Here is a 17795-nt window from a genome sequence, read left to right as displayed (position 1 = left end):
ATAAAACACAGCCTAACACCAGAGTGAAGTTTGTCATAATCCATATATTAATTGAGGGTTTGCTTTTTTTCAGCTGCGTTGTTGGTAGACAAGGCTATGGAGTTGCGTTACATTGGTGGTGTGTACGGTGGCAACGTCAAGCCTACACCTTTCCTCTGCCTCATTCTCAAGATGCTGCAGATTCAGCCTGAGAAGGACATTGTAGTGGAATTCATCAGAAATGAAGATTTCAAGTATGTCTGTTCTTGCTGAAATCTTGTGAAATTTAAGCATGGTCACCATTATTTTATTTGTATGGTAAGGTTCAGATCATACACCACTCAATGTAATAAATAGAATCATCCCAGGTAGTGTTGTTAATGTTTGACTTTGCTTGGTGTTCCTCGCCATGATGGCACTGTCATTTATATGGAAAAGGGAAGAGTCCTCTATATACCTTCATGAGTGTTTGAAAATATCACATCGGAATAACAAGACTCCAAGAGCTAAAAGGCTATCCTATTGTGCATTGCCATATATATATATGACTAAGTGCCAAAAGGTGCTCACAGAACAGAAGACGACTTTGTTTTACAATAAAAATGTTTCTAAAAACGTGTGTCTGCTGAAAATTGGTGTGTGTGTGGATGAATGTGCGAAGAGATAGTGGACATAATTTCGTGTGTCTGACTTGAACGGTTTTGAAGTTATCTTTGTTTAAAGTCAAAAATAACGCCAAAACCGGCCATCTGAAAAAGGACATCGTGATACCTCGTGTTTTGAATATGCCACAGAAAAATAACAAGAAGCACAAATGAATTGCATTTAGTTTGATTGAATGCCTGAAACATCGCTTTACAGACGAGACCAAACGTCAAATCTAAATCTCGAGAGAATTTTTTTTTTTCGATAACCGAATTTTAAGGTGTCGCACGCAAGATGATTCGTCATCACGGCATACATTTTTCAATCGCAGATATTTACTAAATTTCTTTTTCAAAAACTCTGGAATTGATGTCGACACGTCAAGCGATAACGGTGTATCAAACTGCTGTCTTTCAAGTAATCCAGCAAAGACTGCAGAACTTTTGAACAGCATTTTTGAAAACGATTTGAAAATTTCGTCATATCTTGCGTGCGACAAAATGTTCGGTAATTAACGGTTATTTTCTTTTAAAAACAAAATTTACATGTACAAAGATCTACTTCATTTACGGAACCACGTGACACATTCTGTGTTCAAAATTTGTGAAGAAATCACGAACCACGATTGCGCTATCAAGTGTTGAAATTATGTCGTCAACATCTTTTCAGATCTTGCGTGCGACACCTTCTTGCGTTCAACATAAAATGTCACTACCTTATCGAGTTTAATGGGTAAAACTAACTATTTGTTGTCTTAGTTTAATCTTCTTAATTAAAAGCGTAATAAAACCGAACTTCTAAGATGAATTTTAATTGAGATTAGCGAAAGAGCGGGCACGCAAGTCGACCTTAAAGTAAAAGAATGATAACACGAGCGTTTGTCGTGTTGTCTTGCGTGCAACACATTGTCCAAAAAGGAAAATGTATATTTTTCTCAGACGTTTTTTAAGTTGAAACCTTGAAACTTCACACACATTTGGGGTTTAATCGCCCCCATGCATGGTAAAAGTCTTGTTGACCCTTGTCAGATTTCAAGGTCACGGCTGGGTCACATGTGGTTCAGAAAACGGATGAAACATATTTTTTCAGAGATTTTTGAAGCTAGAACCTTCAAACTTCAAACAACGCTTTTGCTTAATGATTGTTCAACATGGAGAATTCAAGGTTGATCCTTGAGAAATGTGAAGGTCATAGCAGGGTCTCGTGTGGGTAAAAAAAAAAACATAACCTTTTTCTCAGAGTTTTTCAAAGCAAGAACCTTGAAAGTTCACATTTTTGGGCTTAATAGCCTCCATACACGGTTAAAGTCTTGTTGACCTTTGTCGAATCTCAAGGTCACATGGGCAAATCAAAAACACGAAAATGCATCATTATCTCAGTTTTTTTTAAAGGGAGAGCCTTCAAACATCACACAACTCTCAACTCCGACTTAAAGAAGTTAAGGTAGATCCTTGTCACATGTCAAGGTCACAGAAAGGTCTCGTACGGGTAAAACAAACAAAACAAACAGATAATATTCATTTTTTCAGCTTTGTTGTTAGCTAGAATAGAGGCACATGCCACCATTCCATTCAACATGACTCATAGAAATGTATGATGTATGACGTAATTGCATTGTGTGTAATGACGCGGCTGCCTCTGTAGTTATTCCAGCCTTTGAAGAAATGGCGTTTTTCCTTGCTTGGACACATTTTTCCTTTTCTTGGATGTTTCAGGAGTTTGGGTGAGTTTGGTGTATATGGTTGAACACAATTTAAAATTTGCATAAAAGTGTATTAAAATAAACAGTGGTAGCCAGTCTCATCTGTTGTGTCGACAATTTAATCTCTTTTGTGTGACCTCAACTTGACCCCTCTGAATGCTCTCAATCATGGAAATTGACCACACTTTGATTATAACCAAACAACATCAAAACTTTGGAATGTGTGAAGTTTCAAAGGTGTTGCTTAAAAGGCGTTCGTGAAAATGACAATTGTATGTGTCTGACTTCAATGCGACCCCGCTGCGACCTTGACGTTTGATTTTATCAACCAGACTTTCATCATGTGTGAATGACTTCAAACACTATAAAACTAGTTGAAGAAATTGACAATTTTTCAAAGTTTAAGCCAGATGGCACTGCTGTGACCTTGAAATTTGACAAACATTAACCAGGCGGTCACCTTTTTTAGAAAATATCCTTAAAGGATCTTTAACCTTACTGTGACCTTGGAATTTGATGAGGTTTAATTTAACTTGCGTAGTGTGCCAAGTTTCAAGGCCCTAGCTTCAAAAACATATGAGAAAACCTCATTGAAAAATGTATATGTTTGACCTCAACGCGACCCTGCTGTGACCTTGACTTTTTCAACCAGACTTTAATCGTGTGTGAACATTATACACTAGAACTGTGTGTATTTTCAAAGCTCGTGCTATAAACGCGCTGAATAAATTGAAAATATTCCACATTTGGACCAGATGTGACCCCGCTGTGACCTTGAACTTTGACAAAGATTAACAAGCAGGTCACTTTTAATGAGGTTTTATAAAAATGCTGAAAGTATGTGAAGTATGTAAAGTCTAACTGATCTAGTATTAAAACATGTAAGACGTGACAACGACAATTTTCCAGTTTGCAAAGGAAATTTAACCTCGCTGTGACCTTGAAATTCAATGTTGTTTAGTGTGATGTGCACCATACCTGGAGGTCATTATACTTTGGTTGTGTGCCAAGTTTCAAAGCCCTAGCTTTAAAAACGTGCGAGATAACCTTAATGCTATGACTCAGTGCCGTTTTGAATGATATAACGAACAAAATTATCGTTATTTGTAAAATCATTTGGGTAAATTTATCTTTTCTTTTCGTAATTGGGTTCCAGCATCTGTTGTCTTAACAAAAATCACAATATCAGTCGTGTTTGTCAACTTTTATTTTTTAGCCCCTTTGTCCGCTTTTCGTGCGCACCTTTTGGCACTTAGTCATATATATATACAAAAGTATTAAACAATGGCAACTGCACGTGAGAGGGAACAATAAAGAGACCAAAAAGCAATGTACTCACGTTAAAATGACGAACACGGAACAAATAACATTCATTTTAACGTGAGTACATTGCTTTTTGGTCTCTTTATATATATACAGTTAATGGAAGTAACTTGAACTGTAATTCATTATTTTTCTTTCTTTACAAGTTCAGGTATAGTATGCTGTACAACAGAAAACATCAATTGTTCTTTGGAGGACTTTAAATAGATTTTCATGCTGGGTTGGTGTGTGTGTCTCTGTCACTGTGTGCATGTTGTTTTGTTGTAAAGTATTTCAGCTTATTACTGCAATATACTACGTGTGTGAGTAACCAAAGCAAAGTTTCAACCAAAATGCATGATGTAGTCATACATGTATCACTTACCAAGAACATCTGCTCATTTCTATCTGATTATTTCAGGTATGTTCGTGCACTAGGTGCATTCTACATGCGACTGACAGGGACTGCCATGGACTGCTACAAATACCTTGAACCTCTGTACTATGACTACAGAAAGCTAAGGCGCATGAGCAGAGATGGAAGTAAGGCCTTAGTTCTTTTGGCATTCTTTTGTTAACCTCTTGTCTTCATTTCAGTCTAATAATGATTAGTCTTTTCTCCTTTAGCTTAGCGTAAGGTTAAGTTGCTACATTAAAGATTGTGAACTTCTGGATAACACTAAAAGATCTATACAACACACATGTATGCACAAGCACCTCTGTCTGCACTTGTGTACACACTGCAGACTCACAAACACATGAGGTATACACACATAAATGCATATCTCACAAATGACTTTCATGACCTAACCTTTATATTTAGAATTCAGTTCACCTCTTCAAAAGGAAAGATGTTTGTTTATGCCTATTACCAACAAAATACAGAGATGTGTGTGACTGCTGTAATGCAGCAATGAAGTACATTTTCTTTAATTCATCTGTCATAATTTGAACTTGTCTTCCAAGTTCCATAGCTGTTTGTACAGTTGTCAGTTTGTGCTTTATCTTTTTTTAACCAGAGTTTGAGCTGATCCACATGGATGAGTACATCGATGAACTCATCAGGGAGGAGAGGAATTCAGACATCATTTTGCCTAGAATTCAGGTAAGGCCACTAACAAATAAACATTTGTTTCTCATGACAAGGCCAAAAGGATACGACTTTGGATGTACAGGCAAATCCGGATAAGACGAAATTGAAGGGACCGAATTGTTATTGTGTCCTATCCGAAATTTCGACTTGGTCATAGTACCGTGAACTACGAAAAAAATCAAAGAGACCGCTTGAGTATCAGTCAAACAACTTGTGATAATGCATGTTTCAGCTACTAGGTACTGCCCTGCCTTTGATCTGGCCCACACACAGATTTCCACTCTGTTAAACTCGGTCACTGACCCCCATGCAGGAAGTGTTTCCTCTCTCAGATATGACAGGGGAACCACCTCTCATGGCAAAAACTGGGTCATTGACCCCTGGGAAGAAGGTCGTGTCTGTAAACAAGGCCACCCAATGCCTTTGATCTGGCCGCACACACAGAGCACACAAGACTGAACAAAGACTGAATGAGAGGCAACCCACAATTTGAATTCTTCTTCTTCCGTATAGTAACCACGTGGTTCACCCGTGAACACACACAAACACACACTGTGAGTACCACTCGCCTCTCCTTACTCCTCGCCCCCTCCTAACTTCACTTCATACTTTATTGCGTGCCGACTGACCAGTCGGTGTGGCGTCCGTGTAGAGAAGAAGGGAATAAGGTTACACAATGCGCTAGTGTGAGACGCCAAGTTTCGTGTTTCGAGTTGCTGTAGTAAATATAGAGTAAATTTTGTCTTTGGGACTGACTTTCTGTTGTGTGCTATCCGTCTTTCGACTTACGAAAGAGAAATCCCATTTCGAGCTCAGGGTACTTTGTACACATAGATAAAGAGGGATAATTCCGGACCAGAATTTCTTTGTGTGCTAAGCGAATTTTTGACTTAACCGTTTGTGAGTTAGCTGGATTTGCCTGTATGTGACATTTATTTTTATTTATTTCTTTTTTTAGGAACGAAGTCTTTTTGTTTTCTTTTTCAAAATTCTAGTTTTATCAAACAAGTGAGGTCAGAACTCTGTTTTTTTTAACTGTAGTGTAACTAGTGTAAGAGCAGATAACAAAAGAAAAGAAGTGCTCAAAACATTAAGTCAACTGTAAAAAGTAGTCATTTAGCACTAGTTGTCCTAGCCCCGGTTGGGAATGAAATTCATTTGTTCCATTATTTTTGCTTTCTTGAGCTACAACTCCAATGTACATCCAAATTCTTTCTGAAGGCAACCATACTCTGGGTAGATGTTCCATTTACATAACTCTCAACCAGTGTTGTCATCTGTTGTGAGTGCTTTTCCCCTTGGTTATTTAACCAGTATTTTCCCTTGTTGAGTGAAAAAAGTACCTGTTGGTATTTGTTTTTGTTTTCTTAGAAACGCAACGTCCTAGAGGAGAGCAACCAGCTGGAGCCCAGAGTAAGCGCAGTGGAGGAAGACATGGAGGACATGGGTACTGATGAGGAGGAGGAGCTTATGGAGGTATGATTGACACCTTTCACTTTCGTTTGACAGCTATCACTCTTTGGGGATTGTTCTGTCTGCTTTGACAGCTATTACTCTTTGTTTTTTGTGTGTGTCTGTCTGTCTATCTCTCTCACTCACACACACTTTCTCCCTCTCTCCCACACACACTCTCTCTTTCTCATGACCATAGATGCAATGCCGTCAGTTACCTGTGTCTTTCTACACCAGGACTCCTTTTTCGTCTCCACCATCACCATGTGCACACACCTCGTCAAGGATGATGTGCATTTTTGACCTTTCCTTGGTGATTAGGTCCTTTTCTCAACCCATCGTTTCATTGTCAGCTGAATGTGGGCCATTTTCTTATGTATGTGTATATATACGTTGATGGTCATCTTTAATTCCTTTATTATCAGTATGGCATTCTGTGTATTTGTTAATTTATTTATTTATTCTTGCATGGTCTCTTTTAATTTATATTTTACATTCGCAAGAGAGAGAAAAACTACTGTTTTACCCGCTGAAGATGGTTTAGTGTGTCTGTTGTGTCTGTTATATCATATCTGGGAACAGAAAAACAACTGGGTTTTTTTTTCTCTTACAGGAGTCGAGAAGAAGTGCAAGCCCGGAGAATAGAAAGAGCCCATCGCCTCGCAGACGTTCACGGTCTCCACACAAACGGTCAGTCCCTGTCTCTTGTCACTCCCTGAAATCACTCAAATGATCTTAGTTATTTAAGACTCCTTCCCTTTTAATTTTACGACCGGATTTTCCTCGGGTTTTTTTGGTGGTCTTGACAGACAGATGCCACTTGACTCGTGAGAATCTTAAACAAATGTGGCAGAACGCTGTTTAGAGATCTGATAAACAAACAAAAATAAACATTACATATATGCCATATACATTCAGAGAGCTTACTTCACTTTACTCATGTGAAAGTTTCGTACGTTGATATTTACGATACACGAGGAATCCTGTACTACTTGATGAAAGTGTCCCCTCACTGCAAGTGTCCCTTCTTGGAAGGTAATACCTGAGGTATACAAGGGTAAAAGTATGTAAACAGATTAATGCAAAGCAGGTGCTTTTGTAAAGATTTTAGTCAAGCAGTATGTAAGAAATGTTAAGTCCTTTGTACTGGAAACTTGCATTCTCCCAGTAAGGTCATATATTGTACTACGTTGCAAGCCCCTGGAGCAATTTTTTGATTAGTGCTTTTGTGAACAAGAAACAATTAACAAGTGGCTCTATCCCATCTCCCCCCTTTCCCCGTCGCGATATAACCTTGAACGGTTGAACACGACGTTAAACACCAAATAAAGAAAGAAAGAAAGCAGGTGCTGGTCTTGATTGGGAGGTTTTCTATCACTGAGCCTCCTGTTAAGGTTACAAGTACAACTTCGTTTTGGTGATCAGGTACAGTAGCACTGAAAACTTTGAGTGATGTTGACTGGGTTTGTTTTAAAAAAGGTGATCAGATCAGTAAGAAAGAAGAAAGAAAAGAACAATGTTGTAGTCAATCAATCAATCAATCAATCAATCAATCAATATGAGGCTTATATCGCGCGTATTCCGTGGGTACAGTTCTAAGCGCAGGGATTTTATTTATTTATTTTATTTTTTTTATGCAATTTATATCGCGCACATATTCAAGGCACAGGGATTTATTTATGCCGTGTGAGATGGAATTTTTTTACACAATACATCACGCATTCACATCAGCCAGCAGATCGCAGCCATTTCGGCGCATATCCTACTTTTCACGGCCTATTATTCCAAGTCACACGGGTATTTTGGTGGACATTTTTATCTATGCTTATACAATTTTGCCAGGAAAGACCCTTTTGTCAATCGTGGGATCTTTAACGTGCACACCCCAATGTAGTGTACACGAAGGGACCTCGTTTTTTCGTCTCATCCGAAAGACTAGCACTTGAACCCACCACCTAGGTTAGGAAAGGGGGGAGAAAATTGCTAACGCCCTGACCCAGGGTCGAACTCGCAACCTCTCGCTTCCGAGTGCAAGTGCGTTACCACTCGGCCAACCAGTCCGTAGTGTTCTGTTTGTCTTCAAGTTTATGCGCCACCAATGTCATTTCTCAGATTTGAGATGATAAATTTGATTTGATTTGAACATTGTCTTGAACATGTCTGTCTGTTTTAGCGAACATCATGTGAAGAATAGAGATGAAAGAAGACGGTCAAGGGAAAAAGAGAAGCGTCACAGGTCAAGATCCCCAGGTAAGTGTTTGAAAAGATTTGGAGCTAATGACCAGTATGTGGACACAGGGAAATAATCAAAGTTCTTTGTGCTATGACTAGTTATTTTCTGGTTCTGATAGATTTGCAGATATAATCTGACATACTCATTTCTCACTGTAAATAATGCCTTAGTCTGAAATCTGTATTTTTTGTGTGCTGTATGTGTGGGTTTTTTTTATAATTAACAAAGCTTTTCAGTCAGTCATTGTTTGAAATATGTCAAGTCATTGTTTGTTTTCTTCTGTTTTTATAGGAAAGCGGCAAAGAGAAGAAGAGGAGAGGTAAGAGTTTTCTGTTTTCTTTGTTTGTTAGTTTGTATTGTTTTCATTGTCATGATGTAACCTTCACTTTACATGAGAGAACATTCAAAGATAAGTCACCGAGTCATTAATCACTATTTGTCTGTTGGTTGTCTTGTTTGTCCAGTTCTTATGAATGTATTGTTTTGTCTACAATAAATTGTTCCATAAACTATAAACTGAACCTTTCTTGGTCTGTGATTCTTCACTTTAACAATTTAGTTAAGTCTTTTCAGTGATTTTCTCAGTATAAACCATGAACGCAATGGTTAAAGTAACATTATTTTCTTTCTTTTCATCAGAGTCTGTCCAGAGCAATAGTTTTGATTTAATTTTAATTTCAATTTGTTTCCTCTAAGGCCTAAAAAAAAAATAGGTGTGGTTACGGTAACCCGATCTACCCTATTTTTAGGGGCCGACCCTATAACTTTTTATTACATTTGTAAAAAAAAAAATTAAAAAAATTAAACCAAGAAAACGAGTGCAGAAAACACAATGAAAGCGAAAGCGCTAGAGTCGTCATGCAGACGACAGACGATGCAAGGGAAATAACTCCTTCTACTAAAAAGGCCCAACAGACGCTTGCCATGACAAAAATGGCGGCATCTTCTTCGGTTGCGAGTCCTACACGCTTGGTTGCTCTGCTATAATAGAAAAAAAAAGTTTAAAAAAAAAAGTGATTGCCTACCTTCCTACCCTATTTTTTTGGGCTATGTTACTTTAACCACACCTATTTTTTTTTTTTGCCTAACCAGAGGCTCCCCACATGCCTACTGCCCTGTCTGTTCTCCCCATTGGATACTTATATATATCACTCAACAATCCCTTTAACTCTTACCAGTTCGCTCCCTTACCCATCGTAAGCTGTAGTTTTCCACTGACCAATTATCTAATTATCGAAAAAAAATTGTGTTATTTTACATTGGATGGGTCGGACACACTTTATGACAGAAACAAGCTGGGTTTTTGTTATAAGTTAGTTATAGGAATGCATTATTAGGCACACACACAAAAAAAGTCTGTTAACAGTAACATAGGCCAATAAAATAGGGTCGGTAGGTCGGGACTTTTTTGTTTTTTCCTTTTTTCCCCCCAAAAAACATATTTTAAGTTATTTTGCCAAAAAACAGACCTTTATTTTTTTTTTCAACCTTTTTTTTTCTTTTCAAAAAACATATTTTTAAGTTATTTTGCCATATTTTCTTTATTTTTTTTTTCCCAAATGCCAAAAAAAAGTCTAGGGTCGCGGGAAAAAATAGGGTCGGTCGGGATACCGTAAACAGACTATTTTTTTTTGTGTGCCTGAGGCATGCGTATGTCATGAAACGTCCAACTTTGAAATTTGGGTGGGGGTATTCAGGTGACAATAACTTTTTTGTTTATCAGCAAAACTCAATAAAACTTTGCTATGTTATGTAAAATGAATGCCAAAACAGACTAGTTAGCAGCATATCTAATATAAACTGAACACAGCAAAAATGTCTTCTTTGTGTTTGTCACGTGTTCCAAAAAATGGGCGTACAAATTTCAACAAAAATCATGTTGTCACCCCCATAACATTTTTTACCTTTAAAGATAGCACAATTCTCTTTGCAAATATGAAAAGCTTATTCATTTTCCTTTCATTTGATATATAACTTTCTATATTTCATTTAGAATATGACCCCAGATAGCCACTCGGCAAGTAGGCACCAACAGCACTGTAAAATATGCCCTAAAACCCCCGAACTGGTAAGAGTTAAACTTTTCCTTTCTTTTTACATTTCAGAAAGAGGAAGAGCAAGAAAAGCAGAGGAGATCGCGACAGGCATGAAGAGAATCGTGATCGCCACAGAGAGCGCGGGGACAGGGGAAAGCCTGACAGGGAGCGAGAGAGGGAGCGTCGCCACAAGGACAAAGATCGCGACACACACAAAGAGAAAGATCGCGACACACACAAAGAGAAAGATCGTGAGACACACAAAGATCGCAGCCGTGGTCATCGTGATCGGATCAACCTTGACCCTGAAATCAGAGAGGCAAACGAGCTACGAGCAAAACTGGGCCTCGCTCCTTTGCGACCTTGAGATGGAAGGATGAGCGATTTTATGTGTGTGTTTGTGAGAGGATTTTGTTTTTATTGCTCTATTTTTAGAAGGGCAGCATTTAATAGAGAGCATTGTGAATTCATCTGTGCGGTCAAACGCTTCATCATTGATTCAGACTGCTGTGGAAGAGAGGGTTTAGACTGTACATGTATTTTTTATATAAATACCTGTATCGAGGTTTAGTGACTGTTACGGTTTATGTTCTGTTGACTGACACGTTTTTGTGTGTGTTAAGATTGTAACGTCCTTCTTCCCAACAAAAGTTGCTGCATTAGTCAGAAGTTCATTGTGCATTGCAAGTGTGTGTGTACAGCAAGTTTAGCAAGTTTTGTGGTGTGCAGAAACATCCTTTGAGCTGATAATTCTAGTACAATGTAAGATCGTAAATATGAAGCTGTGTGAATGTGAAGAATAAATGGCAATGTTGTCAGTCTTGTAAAGATCATTCTGTGTTTGGTTTTGTTAGTGCGAGCTCTCAGATTGTTAATCATATGAATGTTGAAGGCAAGCCTGAATGCATGAAACACAAAACTAATGAGCGCGAAACCTGCTGAGACCGATTTTTCTTTCATAGAGAAAGAAAGAAATGTTTTAACCATGAGGAATACTGCGTCAATTGTTCTGATTACATTCTTGGTCAGTACAGTTAAGAGTATGTCAGACGCACAACACAAAACTACGTTGCAAGCCCCTGGAGCAATTTTTTGATTAGTGCTTTTGTGAACAAGAAACAATTAACAAGTGGCTCTATCCCATCTCCCCCCCTTTCCCCGTCGCGATATAACCTTCGTGGTTGAAAACGACGTTAAACACCAAATAAAGAAAGAAACAACACAAAACAGTGTTTTCTTTCAAAACAAACGCAAAACAGCGTGTTTCCCATGTGACATTCCCCACAATGGGTCAATGCGTTTCAGAAAACACTGTTTCATGTTTTCGCATCGTGTTTTGGGGTTTAGAGCATCCCTTAGCAAGTGACAGACTGGACATGACCGAGACAGAGGGCAGAGAGACTCGACATGGAATACAGAATAAAGAAAAATAAATGTATATATAAATTGCCCAAATAAAATGTTTAAACTTGCATAAAGCTTTAGAATATTGTATTTTAAAGACTGTGTTATATTTTAGTTAACCAGCAAAATAGGCTGCCACTTCTTTAAATTCTAAGTGAATTTGGTACATGCTCAACGTCCATAAGAAGCAACCATTTCAGTTTTTTGTTGTTATGCAGTATAGTAGAACCATTTTAAGACCCCCTTTGTTAAGACCATTACCGGTTGAGGGCCTTGTTTTCTAAGATTGTTTTGTCATAAAGTCTGAAAATTTACCTCAATCATAAGACTCCCTCTTTTTCAGATCATAATTTTTATCAGATTCAAGGAATTTTTTTAATTTTTAAAAATAAATCATCCCACGACAAGCAGGAAACCGCATAAAAACAGACCGACCCCGGCTCCTGTTTTGCACTTAACTGTCTTGATGAATACAGTAGGGTGTCTGGTCTAGCACAGTGTTGTATATGGGGGTCTTTTTTAGTTCACAGACTGCAGTCACTTTTGTACATGTTGCAATTTTTAAAGACCCCGCTCTCCAACTTCATTTTGTGTGATCTATTGCAGATTAGGTTATCCTTCGTGGTTGAAAACGACGTTAAACACCAAATAAATAAATAAATAAAACTCTCTCTCTCTCTCTCTCTCTCTCTCTCTCTCTCTCTCTCTCTCTCTCTCTCTTTCTCTCTCTGACTCACACATAGTACATACACTTTGACACACGCGCATGACGCATGTACATGTATGATCAATACAACATGCACGCACACACACACGTGCGAGCGAGTACGCTAGAGATCTGCGTGAGCTGAGAATGATGCTGCACATCTTATATATATATACGACTTGTGTCTGTGTGTCTGTGTGTGTGTGTCTTCGCGATGCACGGCCAAAGTTCTCGATGGATCTGCTTCAAATTTGGTGGGCTTATTCAGAGAGACCCCGGACACAACCTCATCGATGAGATATTTCAACACGTGCTCTCAGCGCGCAGCGCTGAACCGATTTTGGTTCCACCTCAGCTACCCGGGCCCCCATACCGACACACCAAAGCCGCTAGACCACATCACAACGCCAAAGTTCTCGGTGGATCTTTTTCAAATTTGGACACCGTATTCAGCTACACCCCGGACACAATATCATCGATGAGATATTTCAACACGTGCTCTCAGCGCTGAACCGATTTTGGTTTTTGTGTTCATTTCACCATTACAAGTAACTCTTCCTTATCTTCTCCAGTGTTTTGCGTTTATCTCCCTTCCTTCGTGTGGCTTCAATCCATATTCCCGTTTCTAAGTTACTATTTTTAGAATGTCACTGCGCTGTCCAGAACGCTTCCCTTGCACCCGTAAGTTGTTCTTACTGTCAAAGTGAAAAGGTCGAATCAATTTATAGCCACGCGAAAAATACACTCTCACCTATCTCTATATATTTATAGATATAGATATACATATATATATACGGCTTCTCTGTGTGTGTGTGTGTTTGTGTGTGTGTGTGGGCAAAAACCTGTGTATTGTAGAGTTCTGTTTGTGATGTGGTCTAGCGGCTTTTGTCTGGCTGTATGTTCTGGCATTTGAGAAGCCACAACAGATAATATAGGGCTAAGAAATAAGCTCTAAAAATCTCAAGTTGTTCTTACTGTCAAAGTGAAAAGGTCGAATCAATTTATAGCCACGCGAAAAATACACTGTCACCTATCTCTATATATTTATAGATATACATATACATATATATATACGGCTTCTCTGTGTTTGTGTGTGTGGGGGCAAAAACCTGTGTATTGTAGAGTTCTGTTTGTGATGTGGTCTAGCGGCTTTTGTCTGTCTGTATGTTCTGGCATTTGAGAAGCCACAACAGATAATATAGGGCTAAGAAATAAGCTCTAAAAATCTCAAACACGTTTGACAGGACTTCGCCTTCAAAGGTGATTGTGGTGAACCGCCACGCTGTCTGTCTCTGTCTCGCGATTCACCCCGGCGAATTCATCATTCCCAGTAACTCTTCCTTATCTTCTCCAGTGTTTTGCGCCTTCGTGTGGCTTCAATCCATATTCCCGTTTCTAAGTTACTATTTTTAGAATGTCACTGCGCTGTCCACTGAGAACGCTTCCCTTGCACCCGTAAGTTGTTCTTACTGTCAAAGCGAAAAGGTCGAATCAATTTATAGCCACGCGAAAAATACACTGTCACCTATCTCTATATATTTATAGATATAGATATACATATATATATACAGCTTCTCTGTGTGTGTGTGTGTTTGTGTGTGTGTGTGGGCAAAAACCTGTGGATTGTAGAGTTCTGTTTGTGATGGGGTCTAGCGGCTTTTGTCTGTCTGTATGTTCTGGCATTTGAGAAGCCACAACAGATAATATAGGGCTAAGAAAAAAACTCTCAAACCCGTTTGACAGGACTTCGCCTTCAAAGATGATTGTGGTGAACCGCCACGCTGTCTGTCTCTGTCTCGCGATTCACCCCGGCGAAGCCGGGTATTCCTCTAGTCACTGATATACGAGATGTTTCATGCAAGGGGCTCAATTACGGTCATTAACTAACAAACCAGGAAATAAATAAACAAAGAGCAACAGACACAACAATAACATCGGCTGGGAAACCTGTAATACAAGAAAATACGGAATAAAACAAGTCGTGTGAAGCGAAATTAATACACTACTAGTCAATCTTTGAAACTCCCAGAATGACACTGAACGCACTGCATTCCAGTGCGACAATGCTTTGCAGATAATCTACGACAGAGACTGAATGTGTGACACATTGATTCATTATTTGAAGTGACAAGCCGCGCCAGTATTGTATCGCTTGACTGAAGTGACAATCCAGTGTAGCGTAAAGCGCTACACAGAAAAGCACGCTTTTCTTTATTTTTTCTGACTCTGAGCTTGTTTTAATCCAAACATAACATATTTATATAAACTTGGCCAACAAATTATTGCAACAAGTTTCACACACAAAGAAAAGCATTAAAACGCAATTCATTTTAGTTGAACTTTATATGCTGGAAAAGGTAATTATGTCAGCTGTTCATATCATTTTTCCGATTGATGGTACTTTTTATAAGCATCCCGTGACAGCCTGTCAAACAAGGTCACCCCTAAAATCGACCTGGCAAAAACCATAGCCCCGTATTTTAAAATCTGCAAAAAATCAGGATATGCACAAACCAAACACTTCTGACTACCATTGGAAAGGCCATTCAATTTCCTGTTCAGAGCATTTTGGTTTATGCACGTTACTTTTCTAGTCTTTATGTAGCCTTTTGTCAAAGGCGGTAGGCGTCAACCGTTTCAGAGGCCAAATTTTCTTTGGAAATTTCAGAAGTTATGACCAATAGGTAGGCCGACCAAAATCTGTGTTGCTTTTTTGCGAATGTGTATACTAAGCGTGTCGTATTACGTAACTTTTCTGAAAGAACTAAACAAATATTCATATTAATTCAGGGTTTTAGGCAAAAGAATCGTGACTTTGCATGCTAAGCTAAAAATGGTTGAGGCAATAGGTGCCAAAGTTTCAGGCATATCCGAGTGCTTGTTTACATTTGCTGGAGATGGGAACGCGCATGAAAATTTATCGATCACCGTCAGTGGTACTGTGTACACTAGCCGTGGAGACTTACAGTCCTGCGCCTGTGCTTACTTGGCTGTGGTTATTTTTACCCGGAGCACGGTGCTCGGTGTGTTGCGCTTTTGTGACCCGCAGCGAAGGAAGCACAGGCCAAGGACTGTAAAATAATCTCCACGGCTAGTGTAAACCAGCACTCGGATATGCCTGAAACACACTCACACACACACACACACACACACACACACACACACACACACACACACCGACCGTCATACATACATACATACATATACACATACACCACCACCCTCGTCTCGATTTCCAGTCTGTGTTAAAACATGACTAAATGTGAAAAGAATGATAATATTAAATCCGTTTATGGAACAGCTATAGTCTGTTATATCCCTAATAGACAACTTAACTGAATTGAAAGTTATAATCCCAACATGTAACTGTGGGCCGAACAGTTATGGGAGTGACTTCAAACCAAGCACTTTCACTGGGTCTTATCATTATAGAACCAGGAAGTTTATTTTAACTAACGTTTTGAAAGGAGCTTGGCATGCGTGCTTTCACGCCGTTGATATATCTCCGTTCATCTGCTACACAAGAGTATTTGCTGTGTGTAAATAATTAAGCCTCGTGTTAGAAGGACGAATGGATTCGAAAGATATGCAAGGTTGACAAAACCTTAGTGATGAAAGTCCTATTTCATTCGTCTTTTCTGTCACTCTTTCCGTCACACTTCCCGTATTACTGAAGAGAAGATATATGCTTCGGTGATACTTTTTTTTGTACCTCTAGCAGGGATATACTAGGATTAATCTGTTGTCACCCATTCCCAGACAGTAACCGTATTATTAACAAGTCGCGTAAGGCGAAAATACAATATTTAGTCAAGTAGCTGTCGAACTCACAGAATGAAACTGAACGCAACGCAACGCAGCAAGACCGTATACTCGTAGCATCGTCACTCCACCGCCCGTGGCAAAGGCAGTGCCCGTGGAATTGACAAGAAGAGCGGGGTATTCGTTGCGCTGAGAAGGATAGCACGCTTTTCTGTACCTCTCTTCGTTTGAACTTTCTGAGCGTGTTTTTAATCCAAACATATCATATCTATATATTTTTGGAATCAGGAACCGACAAGGAATAAGATGAAAGTGTTTTTAAATTGATTTCGAAAAAAAAATTTGATAATAATTTTTATATATTTAATTTTCAGAGCTTGTTTTTAATCCGAATATAACATATTTATATGTTTTTGGAATCAGCAAATGATGGAGAATAAGATAAACGTAAATTTGGATCGTTTTATAAATTTTTATTTTTTTTTACAATTTTCAGATTTTTAATGACCAAAGTCATTAATTAATTTTTAAGCCACCAAGCTGAAATGCAATACCGAACCCCGGGCTTCGTCGAAGATTACTTGACCAAAATTTCAACCAATTTGGTTGAAAAATGAGGGCGTGACAGTGCCGCCTCAACTTTCACGAAAAGCCGGATATGACGTCATCAAAGACATTTATCAAAAAAAGGAAAAAAACGTTCGGGGATTTCATACCCAGGAACTCTCATGTCAAATTTCATAAAGATCGGTCCAGTAGTTTAGTCTGAATCGCTCTACACACGCACACACGCACATACACCACGACCCTCGTTTCGATTCCCCCTCGATGTTAAAATATTTAGTCAAAACTTGACTAAATATAAAAAGGAGATATTATCTTACGATGTTACTTTTTGTACCTCTAGCCGGCAGGGTTATGCTAGGATTTCATATTTTGTCACCCACAGTAACCGTGTTATTGAAAAGGAGATACAGGCTGTGGTCACAGTGTTACTTTTTGTACCTCTTGCAGGGATATACTAGGATTTCATATTTTGTCACCCATTCCCTGACAGTAACCGTGTTATTAAAAAGGAAATACATGCTGTGGTGTTATTTTATGTACCTCTTGCAGGGATATACTAGGATTAAATCTTTTGTCACCCATTCCTTCACAGTAACCCGTATTATTGAAAAGAATATAGGCTTATATATACACTACTCACAGAAAGTTAAGGATCACTATGAGAAAACAGGTGCTCAATAAAATCAGTTCGCTACTGTTATTTATTTCTCAGTCAAACCAAATTGTTATGAATTCTTGTTCAGCTGTAAGTCGGCGATGTTGTGTTAGTGGGAAAATTGCACGGGATTCTCTACTACTGAGCTTGGTAGCAAAAGAAAAAGCGGAAATTTGCGAAAAAGGACCTTGTTTTGGACCGTTCAGCCCGAACACATTGCACAAGCCACATGGAAAAACCATTATGCACGTGCAAGAAC

At 38.8% G+C, this 17795-nt stretch overlaps 1 protein-coding gene across 1 annotated transcript in view; it reads left to right on the top strand.

Annotated features, from left to right (window-relative positions):
* LOC138966786 (pre-mRNA-splicing factor 38A-like) overlaps nt 1-17795 on the top strand; it is a 325120-nt gene that overhangs the window by 1695 nt on the left and 305630 nt on the right. Inside the window, exons 2-9 of the mRNA XM_070339122.1 lie at nt 74-233; nt 4050-4171; nt 4648-4733; nt 6093-6197; nt 6787-6863; nt 8347-8423; nt 8698-8725; nt 10512-12109. Coding sequence (XP_070195223.1) covers nt 74-233; nt 4050-4171; nt 4648-4733; nt 6093-6197; nt 6787-6863; nt 8347-8423; nt 8698-8725; nt 10512-10809 — 953 coding nt within the window. The 3' untranslated portion in view covers nt 10810-12109. The remainder of the gene's footprint in view (nt 1-73; nt 234-4049; nt 4172-4647; nt 4734-6092; nt 6198-6786; nt 6864-8346; nt 8424-8697; nt 8726-10511; nt 12110-17795) is intronic.

Source organism: Littorina saxatilis, linkage group LG5, assembly GCF_037325665.1.
Source record: "Littorina saxatilis isolate snail1 linkage group LG5, US_GU_Lsax_2.0, whole genome shotgun sequence".
NCBI lineage: Eukaryota > Metazoa > Mollusca > Gastropoda > Littorinimorpha > Littorinidae > Littorina > Littorina saxatilis.
This window is presented reverse-complemented; position numbering and strand designations above follow the sequence as displayed.